Source organism: Theobroma umbraticum, unplaced genomic scaffold (genome assembly GCF_002168275.2).
Source record: "Theobroma umbraticum cultivar Fairchild unplaced genomic scaffold, ASM216827v3 scaffold_228.0, whole genome shotgun sequence".
Classification (NCBI taxonomy): domain Eukaryota; kingdom Viridiplantae; phylum Streptophyta; class Magnoliopsida; order Malvales; family Malvaceae; genus Theobroma; species Theobroma umbraticum.
This window is the reverse complement of record NW_018397274.1, coordinates 1,943,598-1,959,756: the sequence shown is the minus strand read 5'-3', so window position 1 is coordinate 1,959,756 and position 16,159 is coordinate 1,943,598. Positions and strand designations below refer to the sequence as shown.

Below are 16,159 nucleotides of genomic sequence, written 5' to 3'. Positions count from 1 at the left end.
AAGGAGCGTGTTTTATACTGACCAATGGAACCTCGACAAGCTCTGAGTTGGGTGACAAGTCGGCAATTCAACCATAACAAGATAGCGGATAGCGCTTTAACTTCCCGATTAAACACATTGTCGCGTACGGTTTCCATTAAACGCGCGCCTTTGTTCGTAGAATTGCTCCCTTAAATTTCTTTCATTCTTCTTCTTTTATTTTTCAATTAAAAAATTCGGATAATTTTTTAGTAATAATAATATGTTTCTTTAACCGGAATAGGATAGAAAATTGATCTTAAAATTAATATTATTTTCAACATTTATCATTTGATTATTCGGTGAGGATATATTTTTGAAGGGAATTTGACATAAAATAATTAAATGTCAAAAAATAATTTGTCATAAACCTAATATCCAAGGCTTATTGGTTTGGTTTAAAAAGTATTTATTTATCGCAGTTTTTGAGTCAATCGCAAAAATATCTTCTTATCTTTTAGGCGCTTTTATGATTGCCAAACACAGTTTTGAACGATCAAAACACTTATTTTTATTTTTTTATTACAAAATTACCTCTTCAATAATTCAAATGTTTTGAAAATTTAAAATAAAAATTCAAGGCATTTCAAATAAAATATAAATGGAGAGTGAGACCATAACTATATAATTTCTACTTTAAAGTAATTTTATTTTTTAAAAAATTATTTTGTACTTAAAAACATAATAAAATAATAAGAAAAAGCTTCAAATCAGAACTTTTAGTGCAAATGATAGGACTTAAGTTGAGGTGAGCGCGATTGTTCTTTAAAATGTAGGGCCGCATCTGCCCTCTTGTACCTATAAAGGTTGTTGGCAACCAAGATATGTAGAAATAAGGTTATAGGAAAAATTAATGGATTTCTTTCTCTTTTTTAAAAACTGTCTACCGAGTCATGTATATTAATAGATTTAGAATTTTATATAAAAATAATTAATAAAATTAATAATTAAATTAATAATTAAATTTAAAATAAAAATATAAAATTAAAAAATATGACCGTCATCTCTATCATTATTTTCAATTTACCTCTGATTATATCAATAATGAAAATATTTCTTAAAAAGTTGATCATACTCGTAAATAATTAGAGATGAGTCAATACATAGCAAGCTTTCTTCTAGCGTAATATAATTTATGGACAATAGGTTTCTTTCTAAAGTAATCATTTTAGTTAAAAATTAGAGTATTTTTGGTTGTTACTAAATAAGAGTAGGTGTGTGTATATATATATATATATATAAAGGCAAAAAGCTAAGAAGCTGTGGGCGGGCTGAGGCACAACATTGGTTAATTTACTCCTACCATAAATGATATTTTCAATTACTATAACGAATTTCGATCAATAAAGGGGCAAGTATGTCCCTTATGTGGTAACTAGTTTACACTCCACCACTTTATATAATTATATCTTTTACCTAAGTTAGGCTCTACAATTTTAGAATAAACCTAAAAGAAGAAATAATAAGAATAAGAATAAGAATCATGCGAGCGGTGCAGCACATTGCACGAGCCTTGGACGCGCGTGCATTGGGACCACCATTGAAGCCTTTTATGTTAAGACTTTGACCCTTACCCCGTCTCTCTCAACTAATCTAAAACATGAAGCAAAAACCTCGCGCACTGGACGATCTCTGCCACGTGTCAGATTGGCCCCACCTAAAAAAAACAATTTTTGATAGATAAAGGAAACTGAAAAAGAAACTAAAAGAGAAGAAAAAATTGATCCGCATAGCTTTGCGACCAAACCCTATCTCCCAAATAAGGGAAAATAAATAAATAACAAAATTGAAAAAAGCGAGGATTGTCAACATAGCATCTCTTCTCTGTCGCTCACATATAAATTCAAGACCCCCTATTTATTTTCAGTCTCTTCATCGCCACCATCTCTTTTTTCTTTTCTTTCTTTCTTTCTTTCTTTGCCTTTGGCTTCTTTTTGTTTTTGGGGAAACTCAGCCAAGTTGGAGTATGAGTGAAGAAGAGTGGGTCAAAGAAGCGATGACCAATGACATGTTGGTGGCTGAGGTGATAATGAGCCTCGCCCAAGCGGAGCCTCCGCCACCGCCACCGCCGCCAAATCAGTCAGCGAAGAACAACTGTGGCTCGCTCACTTTGCAACTCGAGTGGAGTGTCCATCAACGTCGGTCTAAGCAGGCTCTTAGGAAGAAAAGCGAGCCAGCACGAGCCAGCCCCACCACTCCACTTTCATGGAGCAGTGGCACATCGGTTAGCGGAGGCGGTGGTGTTGACGACTCCGAGGGGTCTAGCCGTCCTTCTTTAAAGCCGGTTGATAACGCTAGATCTAAGGTTCGTTTACGTGTTACCCCTCTTTTTTTTTTTTTTACGACTCAGTGAGTCGTGTGGTTAACTCTGTTTTTTCACTTTGGTGGTTTTTCTTGTTGTCGCCCTTTTTTTTGTTTTTTTGACGAAATTGCCCTTAGAAAAGTGCGAGATTTACGTCGTTTTGGCAATTGTCAGCTCGATTTTTCGTTTAGGGCTTCATTTCTTGTCGGAGTTTTTGTTTTCTTTTTATGTGTAAGATTTTTCAGAGGACGATTATGTCTTTTTTGCATGGGGATTTCTCGTGCATCTCCAAGGACGTTAACGCCAGATCGAGCATGCTCTCCGGCCACCGGACGGGATTTTGTCTTCAAACTGCGTTGACTGAAATGCCCTTTTCTTTTAAACTTATGACTTTCTTTTTTTTTTCTTTTTCATTTTTGTTCAAATAATCTTTTTAGAATTTCTTTTATGCTTCGAAGAGAAATTGTGGTGACTTCCATTCAACGTATAGACAGTCACGTTTTCTTCCCCCTTCACTTTCATTACTATTACAAAGCTCCGCGTGTCATATCCACTTTTTAAAAAGACTAGAACACCTTTCCCTTAATGAACATTTTCGTCATTCCGGTGTCTTCAGCTTTCCCCATCAACTATGTCTTTAGTGTCCTGAAATCGAAGTCCCTTCTTTGAGTCAATACCTTATGGGGTTCCATTAAAATGACGAAATTCTCCCTAACATTGGTCAAACTCCTCTGAGTTGTGGAGGGGCAACGTGGTCAAGAAAAATAATATGGTAGCCCGAATTTTCGGTGGCGTGTTTTCGTGGCAAAATAGGTCTGCATGCAGTTTGGTGTAGTGTTGTTAGAGGCTATGCACTTTGATGCGTTCTTTTTGGGTGCTTTCATCAAAGGGGGAATGATTCAGTGTGGTCGTACGCGAAAATTTTTCTCTTTAGCTCTGAGGTGTCATCATTGGATCTGCATGACAGCTTTGATCACAAACAAAGCCCCTTATTTGTAGGGGAACAAAATTTATTGATTGGGCAGTGATTCCCACAAGTGACAGCTTGTCGATGGAGTCTTTGGTCCAAAAAGGTTGAAATCCCAGTCAATTTAATGTTTCATGTAAAAGGCATTGAATTGAGAGACTTGAAAAAAAAAAAGAAAAAGAAAAAGAAAAAACACCCGGTTGTGGGAAAATGAAGGCAAAAAGCTGGGAGGACCCTTTTGTTCATTGAAGTGGGGACCACTTTGTCACCAAATTTATGGCATAAGCGGACTTGTTGGTTATTGGTTTTACCAAACCTTGAAAATCATATCCTCTTTTTTATTTAGTTATTTAAAGAAAAGGTGTGGATAAAGAAGCACCAAAGTCCAAGGATGAGAACTTGGGATTGTGGGGTGTGTTACACTTGCATTTGAACTGCGTGTGTGGGGGGTGGGCTTCTTACGGTTTTGAAAGGGTCAAGCTTTGAATGCACGTGGTAAAGGGCCAAAGGGGCAAATTCGGTCACGAGCATCCGATGTGACTCGTTTTGGGTTATTGAAGTGGCAGCAAGCTATTGGTTTTTTCTTATAAAACAGCGGCATGATGCTATGTCGTATTTTTATAAATGTAAACACTTGCCACTTGCTCTACGAATTTATTTTTGGTGGGTGGGGGGAACTTTCTTAGGAACGTTCCTCCTTTGGTATATTTCCTGCATCTTTGCCTAGTTTTGGCTTTTCTTCTTGAAAATGACTTTGATTTCCAATGCTTCACAAACAACGTTTTCAAGAATAGTCGCTATTGTTTTATATGTCTCCATATCTTCACTACGCATGTGATTTTTTTACAGAAGTTTCCCCTTCCCGAATTTGTATAATTAATTAAGTTACCGAAGAATAAGATTATTGACTATTATATGCTCCACCACGTGTGATATAATTCAGGTTTCGGCTACGAACGAGACAACTCCCCCCAAGAGGTCTAGAAGGAAAAAGGTAAAAATTTTCAACATTATGCCCTGCTCTTTCTAGACATTGCATGGAACAATAGGCTTGGGGCCTTATTGATATTGTCTACTATATATATATATATATATATATATATATATTCTTCTAAGTTCTAACCCATTGTCCTATGGAGCGTAATTGACTGCATAATAGATTTGTCCTGTTTAAACTATTATATGAAAATTGACATGTGGAGTGTGACTAATGTAGCATGTTTTTACTGTCTTATCATGTCATTTCTAGTATTAAATGCTTTCCAAATTGATTGTCACCATATTTAGCATTTAATTGTTTCCTTGATCGCAATAGCGGTAATTTTGAAGACCAAAGATCTACTCTAATGGCTTGAAAATAGATTAATGTAGTTGAATCTATATGTGCGGACATGTTATCAAAGAGTACAAGTTCACTTAGAATCTTCTTTTCCTATATTTATTTCTGATAATGTATTGAAATTCTGGTTGTATGCAGACGTTACCTGAACTTAAAGAGGAGATGAGTTCGCACTTGGAGGAACATAAGAGTTTGAAAAATGTAGGTTATTTAACTTCTACTTACCGTTTCCCCTATCCCCCTTTATATTTAGATATTTTTATTTTGGAATATCTAACTTTATGCTAATTGAGCAGGAATTAGACATAGTCAAACTCAAATTTGAGAATCTGAGAGCCATAAATGAAACTTTGAGCAGAAAGCTCAAATTCGAGAAAGAGCAAGCCACAAATAAGAGCTCTAAGAGAATAAAGGTGAAGAGTTCTCTCCCTCTTTCAGCAAGTGTGGCTGCTAGTGCATTTGCTATTTTGCATGGATGCCTTTTTGTTTTGGACATAAGTGAGGATGCTGATGACAAACATAAGTTTGTCTACATAACTTCATTGGCAATACTTCAACACAGTTCAGCATTTTATTTTCTTATAATTCCTTTATGGTTTGCAGTATATACCACAAATCTAAGCTTCATATGGTAATGAATATTTCAGAATCACTTTGTTTATCTTGTAGGACATGGTTTTATTTCTTTATAGTTAGACTAAAACAACCAATCTCATTTATTTCTTAGGTGTTTGGTTTGTGAACTTGTAATAGGATCAGAGCTTATTTTCATGGCTGAAATGCACTCATTAAACTTTGAGTGAAAATTTGTATTTCGATATCTATGGTTCTTTGAAATTTGGCATGATAATCCAAATTATAGCTTTTGTAATGCTATGGCATTAGCAGCTAATGTAGAGAAGTCCCAGATAGACATTGCAATTGTTTGCTAGCAAAATTTAGGCGGTTGAATCTTCATGGTCTTACAGTAATGAACTTTTTTATTATCTGTCACAAGTGTTAATTTGTCACTTGAGTCTAATGTTCATGGAATGGTACTTTTGAATGTAAATTTTTTTGCTATAGCAGAGAAAATGCTTTTGATCTTTAGAAAAGATTTGGATGCATTTTGCTGATATTCATTTATAGAGGCCTGCATTTTCTTGTGAATGTTTTTGAGTTTTGCATAGAATTTCTTAGTTGTTCTTTTTGGTGTGTGGAATGCATGTTGTTTTAAGACAGCTGGTTGGTCTATGTTACTGTTATTATAATTTTGTATGGAGAACTATAATCAAAATACTTTGCTGGTAAAGTTAACAGCATTTCTGCATGTGCTTCCAACTATGGGTTCATCGACATTCATCACTGGTAACTATGGTGTTAATGGTGTATACTAATAAATAATTGTAGTTATATACATACATTTATATGATAAATCATTTTTATTTGATTCTATCTGTATAATGTTGATGAGGACACAGTGACAGTAGGTCCTTAATTGTTAAAAAATGAAACCTGTGCTATCTCCATCTCTGAGGTGCTTTATATTTGCAAGTAGCTAAATATGGAGGCGAGATGCTGAATAAGACCTAACTGTTACCCCAATTTCTCTCTACAGCTTGAATATCAATCACATCAGCCAACCAAAACAACTATGGCTTTTCCTGAACCAGAGAATACTATTTCAGAGTTATCCCCGCAAAGAGAAGTAGCTTTTCAGCCCTCAAGTGTCGGGTGCAATGAAAGAGAAGTATCTGTACAGGACGTGGTGAGTTGTGAGGCTTCTTTTATGCTACCAGATCTAAATCTTCCTATTGGGGATGATTAAGGTAGTGAAGTTGTTTATGGAATTAGCTGACAGATGTAAATTGATAATTCTTTGTCCCCTCAAAATTAAAGTGGAGTTAAAGATCGCTAGAGGGATTTATGGTTAATAGTCGTAACCGCATTTGCCATTTCTTGTAAGTAGTAAAATCAATTCCTTCATCACTGCTTGACCTTGATGCGGAAGCGTATTTTCTCTAATGGAGGTATTGAAGGCAGTGTAGACAGCATAACATATTAGATACAAAGTCAGATTCTTTTCTTTGCAGGTTTCTTCTACCTTTGTCCAGAATTGTTTAAGGCTAACCCTCATCCTTTCTCTTCCAAGAAATGTTTTAACTGATGTAACTGTAATTATTCTATAGATAATTGCATGACTGGGTACCTTTTCTTTTTTCAATAATCTAATTTAATGGTCTCTTTCTCTGTTTACTCATTTATTATGTAAACTGCTTTAAGGCTTCATATATATATATATATATATATATATAAATGTATATGTTGATATAAAAATGGACGGTGGTGGGTATTGCTAGCTACTGTTTCATTAGCTGTTGTTTACCCTAAGTCTTGCTTTAGTTATTTGGCTCGAGTAATAGGACATCAGCATGCTACCTGTTACTGCTAAGTAAAACAGGCGTGGGCCGCCATAAACTAGCTCATTCATTGGCTTGAGAGTTGGAAGAACTCGAACCTATCGACCACTATCATTGTAATTAGCCTTGGTAAATGCGCATGTATAGTAGAAGCTAAAATGGAAGCAAAAGAATGGATCCCAGAAATAATCATCTTCATAATTAAGTGAATACACAAAAGAAGTTTATGACATTAGGAGAAGAATAAGCACTTACATTAATAGTAATTAATAAAAGCTTGAAACATTTGAGAGAGAGTGAGCGCTGTCCTGTATATTGTGTACATTTGGTAGGATTTGACAGCGTATGTCTTCTTTTCCTCATTGTTCTCTCTTTTCGCCTTCATTGATTGTTTCCACCTCAAAGCTTCCCTAACTAATATAATATGTTAGGATTTAGATCCACCAAATCTAGTCCTAAAATAATATTTTCAAAACAATGTTTATTGAATCCACGATATAAAAGAAATTTCGATAAATGTCAAATTAAGGATAATTTGGATATAAAAATATAATATAAGTTTATCTTAATTGGTTTTACATTAGATATCCATATAAAAAATTTAGTATGTTATCAAAGCTGATACTATCTTCATTTGTGGATCTCCTTTTATTGATTTATGTCATGTGATAGGTTTGCAGTCTCTACATGAGAGGAGGAGTATCAAAACAATTTTAAAAGAAATTTCACATTTCTTAAACATATAGTACTTTAAAAATATAAATATAATAAGAATATCGTAGTAAGAGCCTATTTGTCTACTTTTTTTTCGTTTAAAAGTTATTATAAAATTCTTATAAAATATAATAATTTTTAAAATTAAATTAAAACTATTTGATAAAATAAATTATATAAGTTCTTATTTTGGTTAAAATTATCATAAAGAATATTCATGCCATCTTCAAGTACTTAATAAATTAAAACGAAATAAATCTGTTTCGAGTTTATATACGATTTCAAATGTTAAAATCAAACAAATTCATAAAAAAAAAGGGAATAACTCTCAAACCTATATAGTGGAGGTAATAGTATTATATTTTTGTTAATCTAGCAAGTAATCAGACCATATGATGCTTCAATTTTTCAAGAAAGAAAAAAAAATCAGAAACCATGTATTTGATATTAAAATCTTTTGGTGAAGAAGAGACAAAACCTTTAAATAGTATCTTAATACAGTTTTAAATTTTGAATCTTTTTTTTTAATCTAAACAAAAAAATCTTAAATTTTGCTATTCTATTATTAGGCCTTTTTTTTCTAGTAGTCTTTGTAGAGAGAGGTAGAGGAGAGGGAGAATACAATTTTTTAAAAATTTTGTTCTAAAAAAGTTTTTTTTTTAAGAGTTTCTTAAAAATCCTATTTAACCTCACTTTTGTTTTTAAGAAGTAGATAAACTAAAAAAAAAGAAGCTAAACTAAACAGACACTTATAGTCAATTGATTTTAAGTTGAAAGTTTCTACTAAAATTTAATAATTTTCGACCCATGTTATTATCGACAATGGGCTAATGAATGATGTGTAACATGTATACAAAGAAATCTGTGGGAAAGTGAAGATTCAACTTTTGGATTGTAATTAACTTCAATAAAAAGGGATAACAACAATTATGTTAAAAATGAATTTTTTTTATTTTGAATTTTTATGCTAATAAATATATAAAGTCAAATGTTTACAATATTAAAATTACAAAAGTGAAATATGTTATGAATATTTTTATGAATATCCATTTGTGCTATTTATATATAGATTTGAATATAAATTAGATTGGATCAACATTAAGATTTAATCCATCTAATCTCTTAGAATTATCTTCATCTCGTAAAATCAATCTAGATAAGGGGCTATTAGTCTATAAATAGGTTTTTTCACTTCATTTGTAAATACACACTTAAATAAGATCTTTTTACTCCATCTACATACTTTTTTTTCCTTTTAAATACTTTTTCTTATATTTATCTTATAGTTATTTTCTTAAGATTTATTTTATAACACGTTATCAATACGATCCTCTGATCTCTCAAGCTTTGGAATTATTTTGTTTTCATCATTTGTTTTGATCTCTGGTTTTAGCAAATTCGGTAAGTGTTTAGTATTATTTTATTTTCATCATCTTCAAACTTTAAAAAGATTTCAGTTATTGGTCTTTAATTTCTGGTTATAGCAAATCAGATAAGTGATTTGATATCTCTTTAGTGTTTTCATTCCTTGAAAATCAACATTAATATGAATTTTGCTATCATGTATTATATATTATATTTTTTTCTTTGATTGAAAAGTATATTTGCTATTATATAGCTATTAATAAAAAATAATGAATATTTATTTTCTTAAGTGAATGTGACAAATGAGCTATCAATAAAAAAATTATAAATATGTTCATTCCCTGAAGTGAATATGATATCATTTAATAATTATGGTCATGGTCATGAATCCATCCATTTCCTAAAATAAATGCAACATCATTTAATAATTATTATTATAAACATAGAAGAGGTTGTTATAATAATTTACACTATCATTATTTTAATTCTAATGATAATTTTACCGTTAGAAATGATAATTTTAATTTTGATGGATAATTTTACCATCAAAATCTAAGAACCACCAGAAGCGGATGAATAATTTTACCATCAAAATCTAAAAATATTTTTACCACTAGAAGTGAAGTGGATGGATGCCTTAACCCATTAAAAATTGATAATGCACAAGAAGTAGATAACCCATTATAAGTGGATCACCCATCCAAAGTGCATGGGTACTTGTAACCTACCAAAAGTAAATGAATACTTCAACCCATCAGGAGTGGATGAATAATGAAAAGATAAAAATGGAAATAATAAAAAGAATATAGAAAATGTATTATCATTGGTGTGGCATGAAGGACTATTCGTCATGTATTTGTTTTACGCCTTAAATTTTATTATCATTGGGAAAACTAAGACATCTTGTGATGATTTAACTATGGCCAAGTTGATATAGCACATTAAGATATTTGTCCACCCTGAATATGAATTGATAATATGATTGATAATGAAAATATTGTTGTTGATTTTCTTATCCTGAAAAAAGAATTGAGCATTTGATTGATAATGAAAATATCCAAGAATAAACTTAATAGTAATTGATATATTTTAGTATAATTATATTATGAACATTCTTTAATATGTTCTTATCATATTTAAATGATATATTCTTATTATTTGTTTTAATTATGTATTTAATGTTCTTTATGTTTACTTGCAAGTTTTTTATTGTATATATTCTTTTTTTTATTGAAAAAAATATAGATATTCATCTTATTAGATCTAAGATCTATGATGTAAATATATGTCTAGTAGACATTGCTACAACACACACTATATTTAAAGACAAAAAATATTTTTCCAATTTGATGATAAAAAAACTAATGTTAATACAATATTTAGTAGTTCAAGATTAATTGAAGGCACCAGAAGAGTCAATATTTTACTACCTTAAGGAATAAAGTTTATAATAGAAGATATATTATTTTTAATGTCTTAAAGAAATTTATTAAGTTTTAAAGATATTCATCTGTATGGATATCATATTGAGACAACAAAAGAAAGAGACAATTAATACCTCTACATTACATCAATTATTTCGAGTAAGTAATGTGTGTTAAAAAAAATTATTCATTTTGTTCTATTGATTGTACTATACAAATATTAAAATGATTGAAACTTATACTCTAGCAAACTTAAAGTTTACTAATGGTTTTGATGTTTGTTATGACTAGTTGGACTTTTCCGAATCAATAATAATGTGAAAAATTATTGAAAATTAATGTGATCATCCATTGAAAAACTAAAAGATTTGTCAATCTAATGAATTTTCATGTGATACTTACTCCAAAAGCAAATTAATTATAAGGCCATCACTAGTTAAAGTTGGGACTTAATTTTTATATATTTTTTAAATATATTTAGGGTGATATATGTGGATTCATACATCCACTATGTGGACCATTTAGATATTTTACAGTTTTAATGGATGCATGAACTAGATGGTCACATGTGTTTTTATTATCAACTTGCAATTTGACATTTGTGATCATATGTTTGCAAGCACATTTTCTTGATTATGTAATTAAGACTATTCGTCTTTATAATGTTGGTAAATTTACATTTTTAGCTTTTAATTAATATTGTGTATTAGTTGAAATAATTATTAAACAGCCTATCGCTCATGCTCATACACAAAACAGTCTAGTAAAATCGTTTATTAAACACTTTCAACTAATTATAAGGCCATTGTTTATGAAATCTAAACTCTCAATTTTTGTTTGGAGGCATGTCACTTTGCATGCAGCAGCACTTATACTTATCAGGCTAACGAGTTATCATACATTCTCCCTTATACAATTGATTTATGATCAGAAACTAAATATTTCCCATTTCATAATTTTTGAATGTGCAGTATATATTCCAATTGCTCTGCCACAATGCACAAAGATGAGTCCTCAAAGCAGGTTAAAAATATATGTTGACTACAAATCATCTATAATTAAATATTTAAAATTATCAACAAGAAAAAATAAGCAGTTGAAAAAGGAAATTTCTTAGAATTAATTATCATTATCTAGTTTTAATCTTCGCACAAATCAATATGAATTTAAAGTTCAAAAAGTAATTCTTTTCTAAAATATAATAAATCAGTTACCAGAAATATTTTACTAACTTAAAGAGAATAACTAAACCTTATATACTAGCTGCAAATGCTTCTATTAGCACTGATGTCCCTATAGGACAATACACCTCAAAAGCGTGGAGACCCATCTATTTAAAAAATAAAATCCTCTAAAAAGAAAAAAGGTAAATATTCAAAATAGTCAAAAAGAGGAAGTAGAAACTCTAGAAGAGACCTGTGATATAATTGATAAAAATTCTAGAAGAAATTCAAGTGCTTGAAATTAAAGAAAATAAAGAGATCTCAATAAATTATGTCATGATGGGAAAAAAAGAAACTGGTAAATAAACGTTAATCATATTTTTGTATATAATATAGCACTCCATATTATGAAAAAAAAACAAGGATCTTGAACTTATATTTATTGAAGAACGTAGATATAAAAATGATTGACCAATGGGGAAAGATGCAATTAAGGAGGAATTGAATTTACTTGTAAAACATGAAGTTTTTAGACTTGTAGTTCGTACGCTAAATGGTGTAAAACCAGTGGTATAATGAAATGAGAAAATTGAGATTATGAAATAGAAAACACAACCTGTCGCACAAGGCTTTACCCAAAATTTTGGTATTAAATATTAAGAGATATATTCTCTATGGTGGATGCAATTATAATTCTATATCAATTAGTCTAGTAATATATGAGAAGATTGAAATGTATCTAATGAATATAGCTACACTCTATTTATATGGCTTATTTGATATCGATATTTATATGAAAAATCTAGAAGGATTTAAATTGCATGAAGCACAAAATTTAAATTTTTAAAAAATTTATTCAATTAAATTAAATAAATATATATGGATTAAAGCAATTCAAGCACATGTGGTACAATTGCCTTAGTAAATATTTGTTAAAAGAAGGATATAGAAATAACCATATATGCCCATGTGTTTTTATAAAAAGATTCATATTTGAATTTTGATAATTACTGTTTATGTTGATAACTTAAACATTATTGAAACTTCTGAAGAGTTATCAAAAGCGATGAATTGCTTAAAGAAAGAATTTGAGATGACAGACCTTGGAAAAATAAAATTTTGTTTGGGTTTTCAGATTAAACATTTGACAAATGAAATTTTTATTCATCAATCTAATTATATAGCAAAAGTACTAAAATAGTTTTATATGGATAAAGCATATCCATTGAGTTCACCAATGATTATAAAGTCATTGGATGTGTAAAAAAATGTTTTTCGATCTCGTGAAGATAATGAAAAACTTCTTAGTCCTGAAATATTGTATTTCATTACAATTAGAGCACTAATGTATCTTGCTAGCAATACAGACTTGATATATCATTAGTTCAAAATTTATTAACAAGATATAGTTCTTATCCAACTCAAAGACATTAAAATGAAATTAAACATATACTTCGATATCTTCGAAAAACAATGGATTTACGCTTATATTATTCAAAATGCATTCAAATCAAATTTAATTGGTTTTACAGATGCAGAATATTCATCTAATCCACACAACGCTCGATCTCAAATAGGTTTCTTACTCATATCTAGAGGTATGACTATTTCATAATGTTTTATAAAATAAAATAAATTATACCTGTTACTTATTCTAACAATGTAAAAATTTTAACGATTCATGAGGTAAGTCATGAATGTGTCTAGTTAAGATATGTAACTCAATATATTTGAGAAACGTGTAGCTTATCAACTAAAAAAAAATGCTAATAATATTATATGAAGATAATATTGTTTGCATAGTCCAGTTAAAAAGAAAGATATGTTAAAGGCGATAGAACAAAACATATTTTGTCAAAATTCTTCTTTACTCATGATCTCCAAGAAAATGATGATATGAATATTCAACAAGTTTAGACAAGTGACTATTTAGCAGATTTGTACACCAAAGTCGTTCTTATTACAACATTTGAAAAGTTTATATGAAATATTAGAATGCATCATTTTAAAGATCTCTATAATGCAGTCATTAGGAGGAGTAAAATACGTACTGTAATCTTTTACTTCATCAAGATTTTTCTCACTGAGTGTTTCTTGATAAGGTTTTTAATGAAATAGTATTTCAAAAGCGTATTCTTGAAAAGAATTATGTACTTTTTTATCTTCACTCAGATTTTTTTCCCCCAAGGTTTTTTTCTAATAATGTTTTAATGAGGCATATACTTGATACAATAGACATTTAAAGAGGAGTGTTATGAATAGTTTTGTGAATATCTATTTATACTATGCATATCTAGATATGGATGTAAATTAGATTACATCAACATTAGGATTTAATTTATTTAATCTCTTAGTATTATCTTCATTTGGTAAAATCAATCTAAATAAAGGGTTATTATGCTATAAATAGGTCTTTTTATTTCATTTGTAAATACACACTTGAATACGATCTTTTTACTCTCTTTAAATACTTTTTCTCCTTCTAAATACTTTTTTTTATATTTTTCTTATAATTATTCTCTTAAGATTTATTTCATAACAAAATATATATTTTTAAGTATTTATGTTCTTTGTCTCATAAACCTTACTCATTCTTAAACTTTGAATTTGAAAATTTAAATTATTACCGTTGAAGTTTTCTCTTTAAAAAATTAGAATATGATTTTATTAAATACTGTATATATATGGTTTAAGATATTATTAATTTTAAACAATACCACTTTCTCATTTAACTCATTGCTTTTTGTCCAATTTAAAAAGAAGCGTTACATTAATTATTATTATTTTTTGCTTTTCAAAAAAAATATTATTATTTTTCTTCTATATATATCATCTTAATTTATGTCAAACATTTCCCAATGAATATTTATATAATCATAGAAAAATAAAGTGCATATAATGGCTAGTAGGAGTGAGCATAGAGGGAATCCTCCTAACCTTTACCATGAACCTTGATATTATCCCAGAAAGGATACATTAATTTTCCAAAGAAGCTGCTTTAGTGTACAAGTGGCAAGTCAAGTGTAGGTCTAAGTTGACAGCAAGTTAGGAAGTTAGATTGCATGGTGCATAAAGTATCTTCAGACAAGACTCGGAGAAGAAAACTGCGAACAGCTCAACATTTTTAAAATTCTTACATCATATCAAAGATTCAGGGGCTTCTTTTCCTGGTAGAGGAGGAGCGGGGTGTGAACGTCTGCCAACTCACTGCAAATCTTTCTGTACTTTTAGTCAGACTCAGGTTTCTGATCAGTGAAAGCTAAGATTAGAGATCCTCTGATGGCAATGACAGTCAGACCAAGCCAAACGGATGCACTACACTCCATCTTTGTCTACTTTCAATGTGTACGTATCTAAAGTTTTGGCTGTATCTTTTCTTTGCACAATTTTGTTTTTTATGCTTTACAACTTGGAAATTTTATCACAAGAGTCCAAAAGGAAAACTGGCCTGCTAGCTTTGATTCTTTCAACTATTAATTTTGGTGGATTTCTTTCTTATTTTAGCATTAAAATTGCCACTGTTCACAAACAGTTTCAACATCTTCGAATCAACAATTTTTTTCCTCTCCTTTTTGCTTTTAAAAATTTTCAAACCCTTTTTAGTAAGAAATTGAGGTTGATTTGTTAATTATGTGACAGTTAGTGTTAATAATCACTTCACTCAGAACATGCCTCACAATTTAGCCATCCTCCACATATATTTAACTCTCTCCCTAATGATGCACACTCCATCGTTTCAGCTACATAATTATGTTATAATGTTTTAAGTTTTGTCTTCTCATGTCTTATCTCATGTTTTAATCAATAATCTTCAAAGTTATTAAATGTGTAATCTCCGTCATTGTCGCTACGAAAACATTTTAAGAATAATTTTATCATTATTTCCACCGTGACATAAAATTTTAAAAAATACACAAAAGGAATTAAGCTTTTCTTCTGTTCCTTGAGAGGCTAAGCTTTTGTTTTCTTTCTTTTAGTGATAGATTATGAGCAAACTCTCATGTTTTTTTTATCTTTTGATATGGGTTTGCAGTCTTGACCCTTTAGCTTTTGATGCTACGCTAATATTTGTAAGTAGCTGGCTCTTTTTGATAGATGTACAAATTCTCTCACTCTCACTGGTTCATTCATACCATTAAGATTGTTCTGCCTTTCAAGCTAGAAACTTAAAATGACATACAAGTGATGAGATTAATAAAAACTATATTTAAAAAAAAAAGTTTTCGTAAAAGCATAAAAGTAACAAAATATCTACTACCACCAAATGCCTAACCTTAGTGGACCACATACATAAAAAAATTATTAATTCCAATCTATTTTCTTTCCTTTTAGAAGCCTTACAAAATGAAACTCTGACACTTACCAAGTAAACAATGATCAGGCATGCCTTTAGCCGAGAAATTGAGGGACTATCTCACAAATATCTTCAACCTTTTCTCACCACAGATATAGAATGTGCCTCTCATCT

The 16,159-nt window shown here is 30.3% G+C and overlaps 1 protein-coding gene across 1 annotated transcript; it reads left to right on the top strand.

The window, feature by feature from the left end:
* The first annotated feature begins 1,766 nt into the window (after positions 1 to 1,766).
* LOC110427297 (uncharacterized) lies at positions 1,767 to 6,862 on the top strand. Its single transcript, XM_021442792.2, has 5 exons — positions 1,767 to 2,323; positions 4,231 to 4,281; positions 4,765 to 4,827; positions 4,923 to 5,039; positions 6,224 to 6,862. Exons 1-5 carry the CDS (start codon positions 1,985 to 1,987, stop codon positions 6,431 to 6,433), a joined length of 780 nt encoding a protein of 259 aa, XP_021298467.1. The 5' UTR covers positions 1,767 to 1,984; the 3' UTR covers positions 6,434 to 6,862.
* Positions 6,863 to 16,159: the final 9,297 nt, after the last annotated feature.

What these genes read in the sequence shown, in the direction of transcription:
- LOC110427297 (XM_021442792.2), top strand. Translation starts at nt 1,985, where the DNA reads ATGAGTGAAGAAGAGTGGGTCAAAGAAGCGATGACCAATGACATGTTG. An exon ending in TTGATAACGCTAGATCTAAG is followed by an intron (nt 2,324 to 4,230) that starts GTTCGTTTACGT and finishes GATATAATTCAG; the next exon opens with GTTTCGGCTACGAACGAGAC. An exon ending in AACATAAGAGTTTGAAAAAT is followed by an intron (nt 4,828 to 4,922) that starts GTAGGTTATTTA and finishes CTAATTGAGCAG; the next exon opens with GAATTAGACATAGTCAAACT.